Source organism: Hypanus sabinus, chromosome 19 (assembly GCF_030144855.1).
Source record: "Hypanus sabinus isolate sHypSab1 chromosome 19, sHypSab1.hap1, whole genome shotgun sequence".
In the NCBI taxonomy this organism is placed as follows: domain Eukaryota; kingdom Metazoa; phylum Chordata; class Chondrichthyes; order Myliobatiformes; family Dasyatidae; genus Hypanus; species Hypanus sabinus.
In genome coordinates this window covers 16,614,147-16,633,857 of record NC_082724.1, presented here as the reverse complement: position 1 = coordinate 16,633,857, position 19,711 = coordinate 16,614,147, and the positions used below count along the sequence as shown (strand labels likewise).

The window sequence follows — 19,711 nt, the reverse complement described above, 5'->3', positions numbered from 1 at the left end:
AAGCATTAAAAGGTTAGGAGGAATTTCTTTATGTAGGGCATTAGAACACGGGATGGAATATTTTATTATAACAACAAACTATGGAAAAGAGCATTGCACCTTTTAATAAAAAAGGCTCAAAGTAATTGAACATCAGAATTTGCGAAGGATCAATTCCTTACAAATTGCTCAATTGCCAAATGCACCCTCCCCCCTTTTATTTTTAAAAACATCCAATGATTGTATGGTGATCTTGCTGATGAGGCAAAGGAAGGTGCCCACAGTAGATGTTTACGACAACCAACGGAAGAGTTTGGTCTGAAAATCTGTAATCCATAGATAAATGACTGGGGAAACCTTGGAAATCGATGAAAAAGTTTCCATTCCACTATTAAAAAGCAGAATGTACAGAAATTGAGATGAGTCCTGATGTCAACAACATTGAATCATTCTTGGGTTGGTTCAGGAGAATCTTTACCTTAGAGACATTTGTAGTTGTTCGAACCAACCCGGCAAGTGACCTCCAGGTAAAAGGCCGGCGTTGAGAGCCCTGACAACTGTCATCAACCATTTCAACCACTACTGAATAACTGTAGGCAGAAAAAAATCAAATATTATGAAAATAGAATTAGACTCCATTGCAAGTATTATTTTAACTACACCATTCATACCTTGCATGATAAAATGGAGGTCCTTTTCGATACAACACTACAATACAAAGGAAAATCGACTGTTATTTTAAATCTGATACACAAAGTTTTGTTGTAATTACAAATTGAAAAACAAACTGCAAGTCCAGGATCCAGCTTCTGCAGCTGGATCCTGGACTTCCTGTCAGATCACCAGCAGGAGGTTAGAGTGGGCTCCCTCACCTCTGCCCCTCTGACCCTCAGGGCTGTGTCCTAAGCCCCCACGTTTATTCTCTGTATACTCACGACTGAGTTGCCATCCACAGCCCCAACCTGCTCATTAAATTTGCCAATGACACTACAAATAATAACGAGTCAGTCTACAGAGTCATCACAGATTCATCACAGCAGTGTCAAGAAAACAACCTCTCCCTCAATGTCGCAAAAACAAAGGAGCTGGTTGTGGATTACAGAAGGAATGGAGACAGGCTAACCCCCATTGACATCAATGGATCTGGGGTTGAGACAGCACACAGCATTAAGTTCCTTGACATACATATCACCGAGGATCTCATGTGGTCTGTACATACTGGCTGTGTGGTGAAAAAGGCATAATAGCACCTCTTTCATATCAGATGGTTGAAGAAGTTTGGTACGGGTGCCCAAGTTCCAAGAACTTTCTACGGGGGCACAATTGAAAGCATTCCAACTGGCTGCATCACTGCCTGGTATAGGAACTGTACTTCCCTCATTCAGCAGAGGTTGGTGCAGACAGCCCAGCACATTAGTAGATGTGAACTTCCCACTATTCAGGACATTTACAAAGACAGGTGTGTAAAAAGGGCCCAAAGAATCATTGGAGACTCAAGTCACCCCAACCACAAACTGTTCACATCTGCTACTATCTAGGAAACGGTACCGCAGCATAAAAGCCAGGGCCAACAGGCTCTGGGACAGCTTCTTCCACCAGGCCATCAGACTGATTAAATCACGTGGATAAAATTGTAATTGTATGTTACATTGCCTGTCCTGTTGTACAGACTATTTATTACAAATAACTATAAATTGCACATTTAGATGGAGATGTAACATAAATATGTCTCATATACCTCCTCATGTATGTGAAGGATGCAAGTAATAAAGTCAATTCAATTCAATACTTTGAGTCTGAAATAGGAGAAAAATAAATGACTTGAAATACTCATCAGGTCAAGCACGTTTTGGAGAGGGAGAGAGGAAGTTCAAGTTTCAGCTTGACGAGCTTTCATTAGAACCAGGGTAAAATAGATGCTGGATTTTTATTTTATTTTATTGAGCTACTGTGTGGAGTAGGCCTTTCCAGCCATTTGAGCTGCGCTGTAGGGGAACCCACCAACATAATCCTAGCCTAATCACGGGAGAATTTACAATGACCAATTAACCTACCAGTCAGTACAGTATGTCTTTAGACTGTGGGAGGAAACTGGAGCAAACAGAGGAAATCCACAAGGTGTCGGGGAGAAGGTACAAACTCCTTACTGGCAGTGTCGGGAATTGAACCCCGGTCACCTGTACTGGAAAGCATTGTGCTGACCACTGTGCTACCGTGCTGCCCCATTGCAACATGCAAGTAACTCATTCTGGATTTATCTCTTATCTTATTTCCCAGTCTTGTTGCATTTAAACTAATCTTCTCAACACTTTATTCTCCTTCAGCAACAGATATGGCTTGCATTAAAGAAAAGGGCATAATCTTTCTTCTTAGGAAATGAATCTCAACTATCTCTACAATATAATTGCAGTTCAAACACCACCATTATTCCTCATTAGGCAGGAAATTATTAACTGAGAAAGCAGATCATATTGATAATATTAGTTGTTCTTTCTAAAAAATGATAGAGAACAAATTTACCTAAGATGCAAGCAAAGATGCTCAGGATTATAGTCAGGTACTTCAGAGAAATACCTGAGCTCTGAGATTTCCGAAATAGATCTCATGTCACTTATATTTATCTGTAAGCTCTTTTAATGAGGGGTGCATGCTTTACTATTGCTATTTGAGGGTAACCTGATTCTTTTACTGGTATCCTATTTAGACACAAGTATCTGTGTCTCAGAATGTCATTCATAAAGGATATTGTGTTACACTGGCAATGAGTCATTGTTCCACGTGCAAACAATGTGCTGTGAAAGAAAGGTGGAATGCAGGTTTAGGGCTTCCAGCTACTCATCCCATATCACATTCTCTTTTTCAAACAGCTTGTCTGTAATGGCCTGATGCCAGCAGTGGTGAGGAAAGGTAGAAGCAGAGGGCATCATCCTTGGCAGCTCTACCCATTTTGAAACAGTAACAGCAAGATTATGTAGCCAGAGACATCCTCATGTCACAAGGTGCTGAATAACCAATAGCACAAAATAACATAATACACAATTCCTCAAGGTTTCAGGAGAAGCTGAAATACGTCAGGCCTATGGTACACCGATTTACAAGCAGCTTGCTAAGCGTGGTGCTATTACGAGAATACACTAGCTAGGCTAATAGATTTTCTTTGGAATACAGGAGGCTAAGTGTACAAGGTTATGACTTGCCTGAGCAATGAAAATGTGCTTTACTGAACAAGGAATTTACATCCCTTAGCAAAAAAAAAGGTCAAAGACAATATTTAAGATGATTAGTAAATGATTAGAGGGAGTTAAAGGAATTTTCCCACCAAAATGTATCAGACCTGGAACTTCCTCCCTGCAAAGGCATGAGAAACACATAGCATTTTTAAAATCATACCTAGTGGAACACTTGATATGCTGTAAATAATATAAACTATGGATTAGAACCAGAAAGTGATAAAAAAAACTAATAATTCAGCTAGCAGCAACGAGTGTGTAATGAGCTCACACATACCATGACTATTTGATATGATAGGCAGGGCTCACATTAAATGTTAAATTTAAGGGGCAGCACCAGCATGGATTTGATGGCAAATTCTCCAGCATTTGACTTGAAATCAGCCATTTCTGACACAGAAGAGAACTTCCAGCTGAGCCACAGTTGCAACCAAAGCTTCAAAAATATTTCCTTATGACTGTGTGGCTAAACACAGCTCCAATGCCATATTCAAGTTTGCTGATGACACCACTGTCATAGGCCAAATCAAAGGTAATGATCAGCATATAGGAGGAAGAAAAAAATCTGGCTGAGTGGTATCATAACAACAACCTCTTACTCAATGTCAGCAAGACCAAGAAGCTGATCATTGACTTCATGAGAAAGAAACCAGAAGTCTATGAGCTAGTCTGCATTGGAGGATCAGAGGTGGAGAGGGTTAGCCACTTTAAACTCCCAGGTGTTATTATTTTGGAGGATCTGTCCTGGGCCCAGCACATAAGTGCAATTACAAAGAAAGCACAGCAGCATCTTTACTTCCCTAAGAGTTCACGGAAATTCAGCATAGCATCTAAAATTCTGACAAACTTCTATAGATGTGTAGTGGAGAGTATATTGACTGGAAGCCTTAAAGTTCAAAGTACATTGTCAAAATATGAATACTGTACACAACCTCGAGATTCATCTCCTTACAAGCAGCCACAAAACAAAAAAAAACAATGGAACCCATTAAAAAGACCACCAAACACCTAACATGCATAAAAGAAAAAACAAATCATGCAAACAATAAAAGTGAGCAAATTGTTTTCAATCTGAATTTCATGAAAGTGAGTCCACATGAAGCCAGCCACAGCCGACTTAGGAGCCCATTGGTTGCAGGTCACAGCCTCAGTTCAGTACAGAAAGCTCTCGGGCCCGGGATCTGCCTTGACTCAGTTCTGGTGCATTGAATCACCTCCAAGTCTGTTCAGGCAATGGCCAAACATTGGCTCATACCATGCTCTCTTGCCCAGGCCAACTCTCTCAATTCGGCCTGTATGTGCAATGCCGCAATTGCTCTGCACCTGCGCAACTCCAGTTCACACCACAAAAGTGCTAAGTCATACAGGTGGTTCAAACACCAAAAGGGAAGTTACATGTTACTGATTGCAGTCATCAGGGACCCCCATCACCCAGGACATGCTCTCTTCTCACTGCTAAAATTACAAAGCTGGTACAGGAGCCTCAAGGTTCACACCATCAGGTTCAAGAATAGTTACTACCCCCAACCATCAGGCTCTTGAACCAAAGGGCATAACTACACTCAACTTCACCTGCCCCACCATTATAATGTTCCCACAACCAACGGATTTACTTTCAAGGACCCTTCATTTCATATTCTCAATATTTACTGTGTATTTATTTGCACAGTTTGTTGACTTCTGCACTCTGGCTGAAGTCCCTAGTTGAGCAGTCTTTCATTGATCCTGTTAGGGTTATAATTCTCTAGGTTTATTGAGTATGCCCACAAGAAAATTAATCTCAGGGTTGTATACAGTGACATATATGTACTTTGATAACAAAATAATTTGAACTTTAAAGTGAAATAATCCATACACACTCATTAAAACATAATTCCACCTTATTTAGTACTTTAAATATGTGTTCATAACTATCATGACATCAGCTTCCAAAAACCAAATTTAGTGATAATATTGTTTAATTGTTAATCAGTTTTAATAATTTAACTGAGTTGATGCAAAAATTTGAAAATTGGGCACTATTGACAGGATAAAGCACTAAAACAGCTGGAAATGCAAAATGTACCTAGATAAATATAGGTGGTGGTGTGGATAGTAATGAAGGTTGTCAAAGAATACAATAGAATATAGATCAGCTGCCGTTACAGATGGAGAAATGGCAGCTGGCCTAATCCAGGAAAATGCGAGGTGTTGCACTTTAGGAATTCAAATGCAAGGGGAAAGTAGGCGGTAAATGGCAGGACACTTCGAAGCATTGATGTACAGAGGGACCGTGGGTGCAAATCCATAGCTTCCTGAAAGTGGCAACTCAAGTAGATCGAATGGTAAAGAGGGCACATGGCATGTTTGGCTTCATCAGTTGGTGCACCATGTGTAAGTGTCATGAAGTCATGTTGCAGCTCTGTAAAACTTTGGCTAGGCTGCGATTGGAGTATTGTGTGCCATTCTGACAACCTCACTACAGGAAGGACATGGAGTCTTTGGAGAAGATGTAGAAGAGTTTTCCCACAATTTTTGCCACGATTAGTCAACATTAGCTACAAGGAATGGTTGGAAAAGCTTTGATTGTTTTCTGTGCAGCAGAGGCTGAGGGAAGACTTGTTCAAGGTTTATAAAATGAGCGGCATAGAGTCCAAATGCTGGTGGTAGACGCAGATATAACAGAGGCAGATACACATACATAGGAACATGCAGGGGATGGAATGAAATGGATCGTGAGCAGGCAGACAGTTTTAATTAGCCATCATGTCAGCACAGATATTGTGGGCTGAAGGGGCTGTACCTGTGCTGTACTGTCCAATGGCCACCATGTCACCATTCCCAATATATCAAGGATGTTGCCACATCTTGAGGTATAGTGAAAGGTTGAATAGGTTAGGATTTTATTCCTTGGAGTGCAGGAAAATGAGGAGAGATTTGATAGAGGTATACAAAATTATAAGGGGTATAGATAGGGTTAATGCAAGCAGGATTTTTCTACTCAGGTTGGGTGAACTAGAGGTCATAGGGCAAGGGTGAAAGGTGAACTATTTAAAGAGAACCCGAAGGAGAATTTCTTCATTCAGAGGGCGGTGCAAGTGTGGAATGAGCTGCAAACAGAAGTAGTGGATGCGGGTTTGATTTCAGCACCCAAGAGATGTTTGGTTGAGGGATTTGGAAGACAATGGTCCATGTGCGGTTCAATGGGACTAAGCAGAATAACAGTTTGACTTGGACAAGATGGGCCAAAGGGCCTGTTTCTGTGCTGCAGCATTCTACAACTAAGGCTTTGATGATGACGACTCAAAAACAACAATACTTTCAGCCGTCAGACTTATAGTCTTGTACAATGTTACTTCAAACACTGGCTGAATCTTATATATAATAATAGTTTTTATATGCAAAGTAATCAGTACCATGCAAAAGCTTGAAAGGTTCAGTTTGTAAAACTTCTCTGCCACATTTTACATACATTTTTACTTCTAAATTATGGGCTGAAAGGTGATCCCATCTCAGTGTACCTCTGCACTATTCTACACGTTATAGTAATAGGTTTAGAAAGATCATACAAACAAAACAGGATTAAAGCAGATCCTGATCATGTTCTCACTCAGCATCAGATGTGTACTTTCTTCAACAGCAGGACTAATTGAAGAGACAGTCAAGGTTCAACTAGGTTTGTAAATCTGGATCACAAAGACTGGACCAAGTAAGGACGTCAGATTTTCTTCCCTGAATGATATTAATGAACTAGAGGGATTTTATAAACTCAGTCCACATGCACATTCATTGGCCACTTTATTAGATGCAGGTATGTAACCCAGTGAGGTCTTCCACTGTTGTAGCCCATCATTTTTAAGGTTCAATGTGTTGTGTGTTCAGAGATGCTCTTCTGCACACACAGTTGTAACACCTATTTATTTGAGTTGTTTTTGCCTTCATGTCAGCTTGAACTGGTCTAGGCATTTTCCTCTGAGCTCTCTCATTAACGAGGTGTTTTCACCCACAGAACTGCTGCTCACTGAATGTTTTTTGTTTCTCGCTCCTTTTTCTATAAACTCTAAAACAGGGGTTCCCAAGACCCTTTTTAAAATGGTATTGGTCCATGGCATAAAAGGTTGGGAATCCCTGCTCTGGAGACTGTACTGTGTGAAAATCCCAGGAGATCAGCAGTTTCTGGCACCAGCAATCATTCCACAGTTAAATTCACTTAGATCACATTTCTTCCTCATTCTGCTGTTTGGTCTGAACAACTGAACCTCTTGAGCATTTACTGTTTGGCTGATTAGATATTTGCATTAGTAGGCAGGTGAAGGTATACTCAATAAGATGGCCACTGTGTATTTTACTGTAAGTAAAGATGCCCTTCTAGTTTTATTTCTGAATTCCTTACCTGTTCTTAAGACATGGTGGGATTCAAACTTATTTCCAGATCCACAGTCCACTAGTTCATTAACTTGACCACATTGCCACCATGCCCCAAACAGTAATCAGACACAATTTAGGACATTTCTGACCTGCTGAGTTGTTTGTTATTTTGTAAATTCTGAGCCATTAAAGTAAAAGACTTCCACTTATATTTGGTGTTCAGTCTCAGGACCTCCTGAAACACAACTAATCATTTTTTGAAATATAGTCTCTGTTGCAATGTATGAAATATCATAGCAAATTACCCACGAAGACCAGTGTGATAATGACTACAATCTGTTGTTTTAAGGAACGTTGGTGATAGAAGTATAAATATTGGCCTGAGTACCCCAATCTCAATTTCTCCTTGAACCTGTATATTTTGCCAATGACAATATAATGAAGTTCACAGTGTGAATTAATCCCATACTTACAAAGGTCTGTCCCATACTTCAATCCAGTTTTTGGCACCCAGCCTTTACTTCGAAAGTAATGATAGCCCATGTAATTAGTCTTGAAGCCAGGCTGAATTGCACTAAATATTTCCCATAATTTTACAATAGTCAGAGGCTCCTAAAGTAAAGCAAAAGACAGGCTACTATTAATATTTATAATCTTCAATAACAGAGACTGCTTGGGTATTAATAGCTTCATTCATCGTCAACGGTTTGACAAGCAAATAAAATGTAAATCAATACTGCTAATGATTCATACTATTGAAGTGCTAAAACCTATCCTTCCTTTGTATAGAATGATACTGATGGACTTGTGGGGTGTATACTGTTCTCTGTTTATATTTCGTGTTTCTGATAGGTTACCTCTTCTCAGTGTGTTGTAATAGAAATTTCTTCAGGTTCATTCTCTGTGGATATATTAAATATTTCAAAAAGGCATTATTTCAATATTGTTAATTTTATTTTCTAAGATTACTATATTTTTCATGGTTTCTAGCTATGTCTCTTCAGATAAAAGCTCTTCAGGTACAAAATTACTACGAAATCCTACTCTGAGCCCAGACTTAATCTAAACCCAGGGGTGAGAGTGCTGCTTCTGGAATGAAACGAGGTTTTGTGGTCTGTAAGATTTAGTGCACATTGTACATATAACAATTTGGAGAGATCTGATCCATTCTAAAATTCTCTGTCCAAAAGAGAAATATAACTTACCTCATTGTGATAAACAGTTAAACATCCCAAGGCATAAACAAGGAAAAAAGCCTGAAACAGTGAAGTTAGAGATAGTTGTAAATACTGCTGAAAGTAAGCATTTTGCAAATCATAATTCAGAAATGTCACACAGAAGTAGCAATTGTGTGTTAATTAAATAAACCTTCAAAATAATAATATTTGCAACTATGAAAAAGGTTTATATGTATTAAGGCATGGGAATTACTAAACATTAAAAATGGGCTGGCTATATATGCAGTTCTGTTTAGTATTATAGGCAATTGTTTGGGATTAGGGATCATGAGCTTGCTTTCATATGCTCATTTCAGCTCAGTTGTTGATGGCTGAGAGTTGATGACACTTCTTCATGCATGGATGCACCTGAAGTGCTGAGCAATTCCAACATTTTCTTATTTCCAGGTCAGACAAAGGTTTTGAACTTGAAGCACCATCTCAGTTTCTTTCTCTACAGATGTGTCCTAACATGCTGAACACTTCCAGCATCTTCAGACTTCTTTTATTATTGAGGCTACTGTTGATTAACATCTCAGCATGCAAACTATTACAAAGCAGTGCAAGATGGAGATGAATTTCTGCAGGCAGCTAAATTTGAGAAGAACCTTCACAATGCCTCTTAATTGATGGAATTAAAATATTTGTAGGGTCAATGAAGCATCATTGATGCAGATCCCTCATTTCACAGATCTTTTCTATCGTCCCTCCAGATAGATACAATCTAAACCGTGATTTTGGACGTAGTTCTGTAGCCAACTGGTGATGATAAATCAGCCACAAGCTGATGATAAATTTCCCTCTAGCATCAAGAGACTTCTCTGTACTTACCACAATCAGACCCTTCTCTTCCCATGTTTCCTTATGACATGTGAGGACAACTTTCAACTTATCAAGTAAATGCTGGCTTTCAGAGCATTCCAGTCTCATTCCCACACATTTCCCTCTAACCTGTTTTCTCTCATGTGCCCATCAACACCCATCCCACCAACCTAAAATCTTCTCTTATCCACCCATAGTGCAGACAGTTTGTAGTAGGCTACAAACCAACTAGCATACCTTTGAGATGTGAGATGTGTTAAGCCTGTGCCCCCCCCCCCCTTTTTGAGAATCGCAAGATCGCTATTAAGTCAGGGCAGGAGACCCAGGAAATGAGAGAGAGACGTTTGGAATGTCCTGGCCCCAGCGATACAAAGCCACGGAAAAGGTCATTGTCTCTTGGAGATGGAATTGTGTATTGAGTACTATGCTTCGTGGAAGCCCTCAGGCAACGTGGGCTGGTTGGGGGATGGCATCATTCCACCCTGATTGACATCTGAGACCCCGTGAGTGGGGATAAATGAGAGTCTGGGGAACAGCCCCTTTAGACGCACCAGAAGAAACGCTGGAGCTCCTGTAACAGTGTAATAGTGAAAGCCGGTGGAAAAGCCCTCATGCGTCCTTTTCCATTTGCCTTGGAATTGGTGGGTCTTGCCACGGAAGAACGGCTTTAACTAACACAAAGGAGCAATCAGCCCCCACCGACTCTCGAAGGATTGGCATCATAAAAGGAGTGGGCAAGTTTAAACCCTCTCTCTTGACTCCAACCAATGGCTGCAGCCTGCAGCTTGAATGAACTTGAGTGACGTTTATATTTCCATCGGACAATACATTAACCCCTAGACAACGATAGAGCTATTTCTTATTGATTATTATTATACCCACGCTTTTAGATTTAGTATTGACGACGTATATTATCTATATGTTTGCATTGATCTTATTTTTGTGTATTTCATCAATAAATACTGTTAAAAATAGTACCATCAGACTTCAACGGACCTCTCTATCTTTGCTGGTAAGTGACCCAGTTACGGGGTATGTAACAGATGAAAGCAGGGCACTCAGTGGAATATCATAAGGTCACAGGAAAAAACTTTCATATTCTATACACAAGGCAGCAGTATAGAATCCTAGTCATTGAAGTAAAGTGGCAGCAGCCACTACTACTGACTTGAAGTGGGTCATAATTTATGGCATCCGTAGTTGGCCTAGCAAGATCTTCCCTTCCTTGATATGGAAGAGGAGGTCGTGAATTTGTGACTGCAATTCTTCTCTGCCAGTTTGCAGGACTCTGAGGCAACGATGCAGCTGTCTGCTCCCAAGGACGACTTGTTTTTCCAGCTGGCATACATGCTTTTATATTGCTAACTGGCCAGATATAGTGGTGAGACTGGACCACATAACTTGCTGAAGTATGGAGTCAAAAAGTGCTCATATCAATGGCACAACCACATCTGAAGAGTTCCTCATAGAACTCATGCATCTCTGCTCTTGATTAGATTACCTCTGATCATATGCCTTGGCAGGGTGAATACTAAGCCATAGATAGCTTTGATACTGATGAAGTATAAACTCACTTCATGGTTTCTGAATTACCTGTTGGACCTTTGACTTTGGGTAATGACAGAGCAGTTTATTTTCTCCAGAGACATGGCAGAGCCTCTAATCCAAGGACAAGGCTTTTCTGTACTTAATTATCTGCTACATCATCAAACCAGTCCTGATATTATTTGGTAGAAAAGCAGGCTCTAATTATTATAGACCTTGGGGCACTTCAGATGCTGTGGACACATTAGCAGATCGCCAGATTGTCTAAGAGCAAGTGCCACAGGGTCTTGAGACTTTCGACATTGAAAGTACTGATTGTGGATGATCAGCCATGATCACATTGAATGGCGGTGCTGGCTCGAAGGGCTGAATGACCTACTCCTGCACCTATTGTCTGTTGACATTCTTGCGCCAAGGTTGCTACCACCATTTTTTGAGGCCAGGCTGGTGGAGGTAACAAAGCAGATGAGGTGGTGGCCAGTCAAACAGGTATTGCCATCTATTTATGGTGTTGAGGTCTCTCACTCAGACAATGATACAATTTTGTTAGGTATGCCTGGATTGGAATTGACACCATGAGATCTTCTCCTCATCTTTCAGGTAAAACAGGGTATTTACTATGTAAAAACTATCAAATTATTTTATCAGACAAGGCATTCTGATGGAGTCCACAACTAGAATGATTGTAATCACTATGGTAACATCATCTGGTATCATAGCCATACAACACAGAAACAGGCCCACCGGCTCAATGACTCAAGCTACACCCAACTACTCTGAACTGATTTCTCCACATTAGTCCATAGCTTGTATCATTCACTAAACAATAGAGTTTCTTGCTCTGCAACCAAAGGTACCTGTCAATATATTTTAAAGAAAGCAAACCAAGATAGGATATTTTATCACGATATAAGAGTCATGCATTTGTACTCTATCTGCATTGTACTCTCTGTTGCACGTTTATTAAATTTATTTCGGTAACTAGTCACGTGTCGGGGAGTGGCAACAGTGAAGGGAATAAGTTACGTCCTCAAGCTTTTCTAGCTTGGGACTGACGGATGTTGTATCATTTGCTGACTGCTCAATATGCTTAGCTTACATTCGAGTATGCTTAAGTTTTATCACTTCGAGGTTGTATCTTGCTAATTGTTAATGAAGAATTGAATAAAGGATTTAACTTTTGGAGCAATCATTGGAGATGGGGTGTGTCATGCAAGTATACTAAGTTCATGGGATCGCAGGCAGTAGCAATTGCTTAGGTTTGGTTTTACCGCTACACAGAATATTGAAAATTAAACAAGAGATATACTTGCCATTTCAACTGACCAACACTAACCTTCACTCTTACCTTTAATAATAGTTAAACATAAAGTTAATGAACATTGTAATTTTATTGATCCATCATACCTCTTCCAAACTGAGCTGAAGATACTCAATAACCTTGAAGGGGTTCCTCTTGCAGACCAACCTTTCTGTCATCTAAAATTGAAAAGAGTAAACTGTAGATTATATCTGCTTGTTGAGCCAAAATCACATTTGAGATAACAATATTTAGTCACAAATGCTTGAAAAGGATGCAATTACAGTTGAAGGACAATTTAGCCCTGTTGTCAGAGAAATTTGATAGTATCCAAATGTTCGTTTGCACACAAGAAATGGTTGACTTAGTGCTATTATTGAGCTGAAAGCTTCTTACAGTTATATTTAGTTCCAAACCAAATATTTTGACTTTGGAATTAACGTAACTTAAAAAAAGAGATTTTCCTAATTCTGTCAAATAAATCTGATGTGATTCTCCAGCTCCCACAATTAGAAAGTTACTATAGTGATTTTACCTTTACTCAGCAAACAAACCAATTGGATTAGTACCTACTATGTACGTTGAGAAATTAGTTAGACCAAGTATATTAATGCTTAGAGTGAAGAAATAGAGTTTGCAGGTGTGGTTATGTTAGATGGCATAGCAAGTTGTGTGGATTGGAGCAGGAAGTTTTCAGATAGATAGACAGTTTAAGCAAGTGGTTAAAATATAGCCAAGTGAAGTACATTGATGGAGAAATCCAGAGTAAGAAAGTTTAAATCTTAAAATGAAAGTTTGTTTAGGATCGCACTTAGGAAGTTCTTCATTCCCCACACAATGAACAAGAGAAATATGGATTACACCTCCCCTCTCAAAAAAAAGTACAGCCTGATCGACTTTTGAATGGCTACAGCACCAAGGAATATAAGAAGGTGGGTAAATGAATGTATCAACCATGACCTTAGACAGAATGGAGCACTCGTCTCATGAAAGAACATTTTTTACAGGTTTGAGCATGAAGGATTCCAAATAACCACCATGGAGTAGGGAATTACTTTCATGGTACATGACATCAAAATTATGATAATTGGTTTTGCCCCAAAAGGTCAGACTGTCCCTCCAGAGATGCAGCCTGAACTCATTCTGAACATTTTCTTTTAAAATATCACAATGAATTGTATTCAAAAAAGGCAATTGGATCAAAGAAATAATTATAAATCATTACAGGCAATGCTTGCTGTGGTTGGAATGCACCAAATGACAAAGATTCTTGCCAATTCTAGACAACAGTTGTGAAGGGATGAAGATTCAAATATTCAAAGAACATTTAATATCAAAGTATGTATGCCACATACAACACTGTAATTTGTCTTCCCACAGACAGCAAAAAATGAGTGATTAACACACAGAATATTAAACATCAGGTTCCTTAAGGTTTTATGACCCACGGTGGTAATTGGGACAAGTTCCCACTACCTATTACATTTTTCCCAATGATATGTGCCTCAAATAGCCTCTGACAACCAAGGCCTCCATGTGTGATTTGGCTACCAAGCCTGGTGGAACCGTTTCTACTGACAAGAGAAAGGGCAAAGGCGGGTTACTGGTATCTTAAGTCCTTCGGGCAGATAGGGCTCGTCAGCTGTGGTTGGCAGCTCATCTAGGAGAAGGAAAACTCTGATCTCAAAATACTGCTGCCTTGTGGCTATACCCACCCATGGGGAAGGCTTTGGGAGTAAACCCCGAGGGAAAAATCCAGAGCTGGAGTACCTTAAGGCAGTCCTATGTTGAGTTCAACACTGACTAGCAATGCTGCTGGTGCCGAACTGTAATGGTCTCAGCTGTTCTTTTGGGTTCGTCAGATGCGTGGAGAGGGGAAGCTTGTTAAATGGGCAACAGCTTACGTATCATACTGCCCATGCTTACATATCCAGACAGCTAGGATTCAACATCCATGGTCAACCTGATTGATAGAGACCTCAATATCAAACTGCAGAGTCCGCAAAATAGTCTAGGAATGGTCAGTTTAGTTCCGTTCAATTCAATTTAGTATTGAGCTGTTTGTTGACTGCAGGTCACGGATCAAAAATCACACATTGTTGAGTACTAATTAGTTTAGTACTAATTTAGTACAAGCATAATGGTATTTTTTGAGCTGCTCTAGATAGTGGACAGACTCTTATCAACTGCAACTAATTTTAAAAACACGTGAATGTTCTTTGTAGACATTTAACTGCTAGCATTTTATAGGGCAATATTTGCCTTACTAAGTACAATAACTGAATCATTTCTGAAGATCAGACTGGATTTATTAAAAATCGCTATTCATCTTTTAACATTAGAAAATTAATTAATATTATTTATACTCCTTCACCCAAAATACCAGAATGTGTCATTTCTTTAGATGCTGAAAAAGCATTTGATAGAGTTGAATGGCCATATTTATTTAATACGTTGCAGCATTTTAATTTTAGTTCAAAATTTATATCATGGATTAAATTAATATACTATAAACTCTTGGCTTCGGTTTTTACCAATAATCAAAGATCTCCTTTTTTTCAGTTATTCCGTGGTACAAAGCAAGGTTGTCCTTTAAGTCCTTTACTATTTGACATTGCTTTGGAACCTTTGGCTATAGCCATTCATGAATCACCTAATATTTTGGGTATTACTTGTGGGGAGGGGACATATAAGTTATCATTATATGCTGATGATTTGTTACTATACATATCTGACCCTGAGAGATCTATTCCTGCTATTTCGTCCTTGCTTGCTCAGTTTAGTAACTTTTCTGGTTATAAATTGAATTTTAATAAGAGCGAATTATTTCCATTAAATATGCAAGTTTCAATTTATAAACATTTACCATTTAAAGTTGTTACAGATTATTTTACTTATTTAGGTATTAAAATTACTAAAAAACATAAAGATTTATTTAAAGCTAATTTGTTACCCTTAATTGACTAAATTAAGCAACTTGCTACCAGGTGGTCTCCACTATCTTTGTCATTGGTTGGTCGAATTAATGCTATTAAGATGATGGTATTACCCAAATTGTTATATTTATTTCAAGCATTACCAATTTTTATTCCTAAATCTTTTTTTGATATTATTGACTCCAAAATATCTTCTTATCTGTGGCAGAATAAAAATCCTAGACTAGGCAAAAAATATTTACAGAAGCCTAAGAAGGAGGGCGGTTTGGCTTTGCCAAACTTGAGATTTTACTATTGGGCAGTTAATATACGATATTTAATATTTTGGACACAAGAATCAACGATAGCTGCTTGCCCACAATGGGTAAATTGGGAATGTAAATCTGTACAAGACTTCTCATTGTTTTCAATTTTAGGATTTTCACTTCCTTTTTCTTTATCTAAATTGAATAAACAAATAACTAATCCTATAGTCAAATATACATTGTGAATTTGGTTTCAATTTTGTAAATTTTTTGGTTTGAATAAGTTTATTTTATCATGCCCTATAATATCTAACTATTTTTTTCGGCCCTCTTTTATGGATCAAGCTTTTCTTTTATGGAAAACAAAAGGTATAACATGTTTTCGTGATTTGTTTTTGGATGATAGCTTTATGTCCTTTGAACAGCTATCTAATAATTATAATTTATCTAAAACCCATTTTTTTAAGATATTTGCAAGTTAGAAATTTTTTGTGTAATGAGTTACAGCCTTTTCCGAAACTATGTCCATTGTACATTACGGAAAGAATTTTAGCTCTGAATCCTTGTCAAAAGGGTTTAGTAGCTGTCATTTATAATATGATCATGAAAATACAGCCAGAAGTATCAGAAAAAATTAAGAAGGAATGGGAAGAAGAACCTCATTGTCTTTTATCTACTGAGCAGTGGGAGAAAATTTTACTATTAGTCAATTTGTCCTCTATTTGTGCTAAACCTGCCCTAATACATCGAGCTCACATGTCTAAGGATAAACTTGCTCGATTTTATTCTCATGTTAATCCAACCTGTGACAGATGTCATTCTGATGTTGCTTCATTGACCCATATGTTTTGGTCTTGCCCTTGTTTGCAAAATTACTGGAAAGATATTTTCAGTATTATTTCAAGAGTTCTAAATATCAATTTCCAACCGCATCCTATTACTGCAATTTTTGGTTTACCAATGGTGGATAATAGTTGTTTATCCTCTTCATCTCGACGAATGATTGCATTTGTTACATTAATGGCTAGAAGATCTATTTTATTGAATTGGAAAGAAATTAATCCTCCAACTATATTTCAGTGGTTTTCTCAAACTATCTCTTGTTTGAGCTTAGAAAAAATTATAAGTGTTGTTTTTGATCCTTCAGTTAAATTTGAAGAAACTTGGGCATGGAAACTTCAACATTTTCATATGAGTTAAATTGTCTTTTCCTAAACCTCACTTTTATTATCCTTAATTATTTGGATGGAGGTTCGGCGTTATTGGCACTACTGTATATATCTGACATTATGCAATGGCCCATGTTAGTGTTTTTTTTTTCTCCTCTTTTTTTTGGGTTTTTTTTTCTTTTTCTTTTGTTCATAAATACTATGAGTTTGGGAGGCTATATATATATTATTATATATTTGAATGTCTATTTAAACTATTAACTATGTACTCTCAAACACTTTGTATTCATGTTTCATTTATGTTTGCTTAAAAATTAATAAGATTTAAAAAGAAAGTACAATAACTATTTTATTTTCCATTTATAAAAAGTCCCATAACAAAGGACTGAAACAAACCTACTCACAATTTGAGAATGTGAGTTCACAATACATTTCCATTCAGTAGTTTGAATTAATTTTACTGGTAGTCTTCAACAGCCAAACAGAATACTGTATTCACACCATTTGGATTTGGCTCAGTAGTGTGACCAACACTGGTCTTCATTATGATGCTTACCTCACTATTCAATCCTTGAGTCTTTTCTACCACTAGTACATATTCATGTTCTGTAGAAAACTTGTCATCTTGAATTGAATCATCTTGGTGAGTTTCTTTCGTAATATCTTTATAATGGCAGCCACAGTGAATGATGAAATCACCATGTCTGGGACAATGGGTATTTACTAGATCTTCCCTGTCAACAGCTTCACTGTCAATATCTGCTAAAGAATCACAAGGAGCATCCCCTTCCAAACAATGTTCCTTATTTTGACGGCATATTTCAGGATGATTTACTCCATTTTCTGTTCCTCTGGGCTTCTCAACGTAGTCAGTTTCAGTTGTAGGGTCCTGCGAACAATCACTGGATTTACTGTTTCTTTCATTACAAGACAAGTCAATTGATTTTATGTAATTTTCAAGCATCTTCTCAATTAAACTGTCCTCCAACCCTTGTGCTTGCAGGAGGCTTCTAGCCCAGTCTACATGATGCTGAAACCTGTAAACAAAATTATGAAAACAAATCAGTAATTTTACTGGTAGACTGAAACCTGATTAGGCATTCAGAAATATGAACCAATACCACATGCTCAAAACAAAAAAAAATTAAAAATATTGAAGTATATTCACTATTTACTCAAGTTTACAGAAAGTGGTCAGTTAAGCACATCGCAAAAATTATATTACCTGCAAACAGGAATAAGTTAATTAATTACTCATTACAAAGGACACCTTAAACAACAGATTAAAATTTACAGTTAAGGATCAGCTTTATTTGTCACATGTACATTGAAACACAACGAAACGCGTCATTATTTGTGATGTTCTCGGGGCAGCCCACAAAATGTCACCATACTTCCGGCGCAAACATAGCGTGGCCACAACTCACTAGCCCTAATTATATATCTTTGGAATGTGGGGGGAAAACAGCAGCACCCAGAGGAAACCTATGTGGTCATGAAGAATGAACAAACTCCTTACAGGCAGCGGTGGGAATCGAACCCCGACTAGTGATCGCTGGCATTGTAGATTGTAAATGGCTGAGAATCCATTACTGATCCTTGTGGCCACTCTACTTATAATAGCCTGCCAACCTGTAAAAACAAAACTCATTCCTGAATTCTTTCCTTTAACCAATCATCTAACCATGATAACAGTTTAACCTTAACTCTGCAAGCTTTTGTTTTACTTAACAGTCTTTTGTATAGTACCTTCAGGCAACCTTGATTTATTCACCCAGTCTCCCCATTTTCTGCACTTCAGATTACATCCTCAACATCTCTAAGACAAATGCAATTTAACTTATGTAAAAATCATGTTGACTTTGATTAATTAATATGATTTTGTTAAGTACTTTTATTGTCCATATAACTTCCAGAATTCACTCAAAATCTGATGAGTGGATCACTAGTCCCATGTTCTCACTGCTCGATTTTTGACTAGCAGCATTACAATTGGTCTCCACAAAGTTCAGTGGGAGGAAATGAATTGAGCCAAACAGGCACACTGATTGAAAGAGCAAATCCTCCAGCACTTTGTGTGTGTTGCTTTGGATTTCCAGCATTTGCAGATTTTCTTGTGTTTCTGATTGAAAGAGAACTGTGGGAGCAAAAGGTCATGAGAGAGACTTAGCACTGTCAACCTACATAATTCTAGATGACATTAGGAAAAGGTAGTATAAGACTGATTATAAAAAAGAATTGCATGCACAAGATGGGGCTCTGTGAAACTAGACAGAGCTAACGTTGGCTGCATTGGGAAACTAGAAGAGGAAACATGCATAGCAGTTTAAGGGGGAAGAGTACAAAAAGAATTAGATGCAAATACTCAAAGGAAACTTCAGTGCATTCAACTGTAAACATTAAGAAAATGTAAATCATTCAGATAAGAATAAGAAATGAAGTTCAAAAATTGCAAAAGACATTGATACATCATACTGGAAGAAATTATTCTCCAGAGTAACACACACAAAATTCTGGAGGAACTCAGGTCAGGCGGCATCTATCACCAGGACTCCCTCCATAGATGTTACCTGACCTGCTGAGTTCCTCCAGCATTTTGCACTGCACTAAACTTCTGGCCTCTGCAAAATCTCATGTCTGATTCTTTGGAGCTCTTCCCTTAAATGTGTTAATCTATTCACATCAAGTACGTCTCTTCTTAAATATTCTTCAGCTGCTACTACTTTCTCAGAAGAAATTGTTTTAATCTCATGTCGATTTCACCATATAACTGATCCAAGAAAAAAAAGGCAACTTGCAATCAATCAACAGCATTAAAGATAGTTTAATATCCAATGATAGATATGAACTTCACCATGCCAAATCAAAGTGACTTTTTAGGGCAAAGAAAGTATTTTAACTACAAAGGAATCTAGAAACCA

At 38.1% G+C, this 19,711-nt stretch overlaps 1 protein-coding gene across 4 annotated transcripts in view; it reads right to left on the bottom strand.

Moving 5' to 3' along the window:
- The window catches only part of tsen2 (TSEN2 tRNA splicing endonuclease subunit), a 41,265-nt gene that overhangs the window by 5,644 nt on the left and 15,910 nt on the right, over positions 1 to 19,711 (bottom strand). For all 4 annotated transcript variants that reach the window (XM_059944072.1, XM_059944075.1, XM_059944073.1 and 1 more), the window contains exons 5-10: positions 17,347 to 17,827; positions 12,548 to 12,619; positions 8,762 to 8,812; positions 8,030 to 8,168; positions 651 to 687; positions 458 to 569 (exon numbers count right to left, since the gene is read on the bottom strand). In XM_059944072.1, the coding sequence (XP_059800055.1) occupies positions 458 to 569; positions 651 to 687; positions 8,030 to 8,168; positions 8,762 to 8,812; positions 12,548 to 12,619; positions 17,347 to 17,827 (892 nt within the window). The remainder of the gene's footprint in view (positions 1 to 457; positions 570 to 650; positions 688 to 8,029; positions 8,169 to 8,761; positions 8,813 to 12,547; positions 12,620 to 17,346; positions 17,828 to 19,711) is intronic.